The following is a 3,882-nucleotide window of genomic DNA, read 5'->3' as shown; positions in this document are numbered from 1 at the left end:
TGAGAATGGGGTGTGGGACAGAGTGGAGATAGCAAGGGGATATCCTAATACATCAGGGGAGGAGTGTGAGGACATGATGGGGTCAGCGCCGACATCACGGCAGATGGTAGGGACAGTGCCAACCTTGAAGAGTGTGACAGAGGCGCTGTAGCACACACTGAGCAGGAAGAGGCTGATGAAGATGGTGATGGTTGTCCAGAGCCCTTCCAGCTCCCCATCCTGGGCATCAACACAGGTATCATCCAGTTCCAGCCCTGGACAGAGAGGGTAGTCAGCGTTTGACTCTACAAACTAAGACTAAGAGAGGCTAAGAGAGATTTCCTGTGTGGCAAGTGAGTCTGCATGGGGTCAGAGGAGAAAGCTCCATCTGGGGTGGGCCAGCAGGTGCTCCCTGGGGCCTGCTTTTTTTTCCTTTCCCTCTGGGACATCAGTCTCAGTGTCCACCAACTGACTCTGACAAGACCTTGGGGTTTCCAGACACAACAGACCTCACAGTGGCCTGGATTGCGCACTGGCCCTCTCTGTTTGCCTCATCCTTCCTTCCCTTAGTACAGGAGACAGTGAAGGCTCAGCAGAGCCTGTGACCCTTGTGGACAGTGGCTATATAGCTGGCCTGACCCTTTGGCTGTCCCCCAGTCACCAGCAGAGCCTGTGTCTGGTCTTGCCTGAACTTGAGAAAATTCCAGTGTGAAGTGATTCAGACCATTTTGTCTATGGGTTAAAATTCATGTGGGGTTGAAGCATGACCCTGAGATGTCAGAGATGGATCTGGCTTCAGAAGACTTGTGTTGAACATAGAAGCCAGTGGGTCTCAAAAGAAGAGAACTCTGTCTGATTGTGATGGCAGAAATGTGGGCATTGAAGTGGTGGTCGTGGGTATCCTGATACATTGCTGGATGCAGGTACTGTGTAGAGCAAAAATGCAAGGTCCCAGTGTGTTAAATCTGTGTGTGCACATGGGAACATGGGTACATGTGCTGTATGGACTGGATGATGTTCAGCTGCTAATTTGAACATGTCAGGATTCAGCATGTTTGTGGTATCTACTAGTCCATCCTTGGGGGCAGGAAGAGCCGTGTGCCTCCGTCCCACGTGGCACAGGAATGAGTGTGCATTCTGTATGTGTGTGCAGTCCGAATCCATGCAAAGCTGCCTGAATGGAGTGTAGGGATGGCAAGGGTCTCTGGCATGCCCCTAGCCATGTGTGCCTCTACAATATACTCAGAGGAACCCCTAGGTAGAGAAGTGGGGTAGAAGGACAGGAACAGACTGAGGGAGATGGGGTGTGTGTGCTTCTTCCCTTGGAGGTTTCATAGGGTTATCTCTCTGTGTAGGAGCTGCTGGTGAGTGGGAAGGCAAGGAAAAGGTACTGCCTAAAGCTAAACCCAGACTCTCCAGGCCAGGATGACTCCCGAGCTCTGAGTCTGCCAGTGAAGAAATCTTTTCTTCCTAGAGACATCTCTGTCCTCAAACCATGGCTAGACCTCACAGCCCATGACCTAGGCTTTATACCTTGTAAAGAACCAGGACAGTTTTACAGGGTCCCACGGCAGTCCTGGGTGCTTTATTTACACAAGGGAAGGGTAGAGATGGGTGTCAGTATCCCTTAGGACCTGAGAGCTTTCTGGGTGCTGAGCTCATTTACCCAGAGACCGGGAGATGCTCTTCGTCGTGTGGTGATTGTGCAGGCCCATGTGTACCACTGAGCAGAGGAAAGTATCTCCTCGCTCCCATCTGCTCTTTGCCACATTGAGCTTGCTGTATAAGAAGTAAGAACCATCAGCATCCAGGACTGGTGGGGTGTTCTTGTAGTTCTGCTCTGTATGCCCTTTGCTGGTCCATTCCACATCGATATCCCCAGGGTTGAAGCCTGTGATCATGCAGGTCAAACTGACCTCTTTTTTGGCCATCTGCTCTACTGGTGGAGGCAAGACATATACCTGTGGTGCTCTGACTAGCCCTGTGGGGTTAGAAGCAGACACAGAGGTCATGGTTAAAGTGGATGGCTCTCCACACAGGCATTTATTCGTATGCCCATCCCAGCCCCTATGCAGTCCAGCTACAGCTTTCACCTGTGGGTTTTGAGATGGTTCTCTCAATGGGGCCTGGGAGGGCTTTGCTGGTGACCTTGCATTTGAACTCCTTGCCATCCATCCAGTCCCGGTGCCCGATGGGAAGGGCACTGACCACCCGGATGGTGCTATTGAACTGCTCCTCACCGGGCTGTGTCTGAGCTGTGTGTACTTCTATGTTGTTTATAAACCAGCTTATCTGAACATCTGGCTCATCCTCGCTCACATCCACCACCACACATGTGACTTTGGCATTCTGGGAGATCAGGAGTATATCCTTGGGCTTTGGGGGGAAGATATAGACGGATGGTCCACCAGGGAGATCAGGAGCTAAGGAGGAGAGATTGAAATGTGTCAGTCTGTGGCTCACCCTCCAGTTCAGGCGTGCTCACAGCACTTGCCATCCTCCTGGGGCTGGAGCATGTGTCTTGTGACATACCTGGGCATTTGGTACATGTAGGACATGTGGGTTTGAGAGGACCTGGGCCTCTGGGTTCTGTAGAAAGAAAGGTAGTTGTTACTAGGGTTTGAAGAAGAGAAGACACCAAACCAGGGAGAGGGGAGTTCTTCCCTGATTCGGCCTTAGTCTAGGATGATCCTGGAAATAACACAGACATCTATCCTAGAGGATCATGTCATAGGGGGTGGATGGCCATAGGTAGATGCCTCCAGGAGGGAGACAGAGACAGTACCTCATTTTATCCTGGGCTAAGGTCCCCTCTCTCATGATGGCTTCCCAGCCTGGTTAGTCTAGGTAGACTAATGCCTGAGCCTCAGCTGTAGTGAAAACCTTCTCCCCTGGATGTCCTCTCACCAATGATCTTGTCCACCTTGGTTTTGCTGGCCGGGTGGTCTACGTTGCAGGTGACGGTCTGACTGGGCCAGGTGCTGGAGGATACAGTCACTGAGCTGCTGAGGGAGTAGAGTCCAGACTGCTGGACAGCTGGGAAGATGTGCACACCATTGGATAGGGCACCAGAATTCCAGGTCATGGCCACTGGCTCAGGGAAATAGCCCTTGACCAGGCATCCCAGTGTCACTGAGGATCCAGATGTATCACCACATACAGGGGCCAGTGGATAGACAGATGGGGGTGTTGTTTTGGCTGCAAGAGAGAAGGATGTGTGAGCTTTTCTGACATGGGTGGTCTTCAGTATTTGGAGAGGCCCTGGTCTTAGCTTTGCTCTAAAGACTGCATCTTCTCAAGTTGTTCTGGGACAAGTAGGGTCAACAGATTCCACTTCTAGACCCTGCACCGTAACCTTAATTTACTTTTGATATTTTATTTTAGATGCATGAATATGTTCACTATGTGCGTGTCTGATGCCTGTGCAGTGAGAAGATGGTGTTGAATACCCAGAAACTGGAGTTTCTTACAGATAGTTATAAGATGCTGTGTGGTTGTTGGAACTGAACCTGGGTCCTCTGGAAGAGCATCTAGTGCTTTTAACTACTCAGCCTTCTCTCTAGCCCATGAACCGAGATCTTTCAGTGATGAGGACCATCAGAAGCCCATATTCTGTGTACTGCCCTTATGCAAGCTCTGGCCGCATAATCTGTGTTTTAGGTCCTTGAACCTTTCTGCTTGCTTCATCATGGTCACCAACAACCCTTAATCCTACACTTTCTGCTCTAGGGCAGCCTTTCTGTGTTTACCTTGCTGGCCACCAAATGTTCCTTTTTCTAGGCATCTTGGTCCTCCTGTTGAGAACGTGGTGAACTCAGCCACCTCCTCTGCCTACCTCATTCATCACACTGCTCTAGCTCCTCTCTGATGGTGCTAATGTTGCCAGGCCCCAGAAACATCCCT

The 3,882-nt window shown here is 50.8% G+C and overlaps 1 gene segment (V, D, J or C); it reads right to left on the bottom strand.

The window, feature by feature from the left end:
- Positions 1-1,532: 1,532 nt before the first annotated feature.
- On the bottom strand, positions 1,533-3,273 carry LOC114635391 (the record flags this gene model as incomplete). The annotated part of the segment is given in 4 exon segments: positions 1,533-1,960; positions 2,073-2,402; positions 2,512-2,568; positions 2,887-3,273. Coding segments are annotated over 4 exon segments (1,097 nt in total), but the record flags the coding sequence as incomplete, so codon positions are not given.
- Positions 3,274-3,882: the final 609 nt, after the last annotated feature.

This window comes from Grammomys surdaster, unplaced genomic scaffold, assembly GCF_004785775.1.
Source record: "Grammomys surdaster isolate TR1022 unplaced genomic scaffold, NIH_TR_1.0 102255, whole genome shotgun sequence".
Taxonomy (NCBI): domain Eukaryota; kingdom Metazoa; phylum Chordata; class Mammalia; order Rodentia; family Muridae; genus Grammomys; species Grammomys surdaster.
This window is presented reverse-complemented; position numbering and strand designations above follow the sequence as displayed.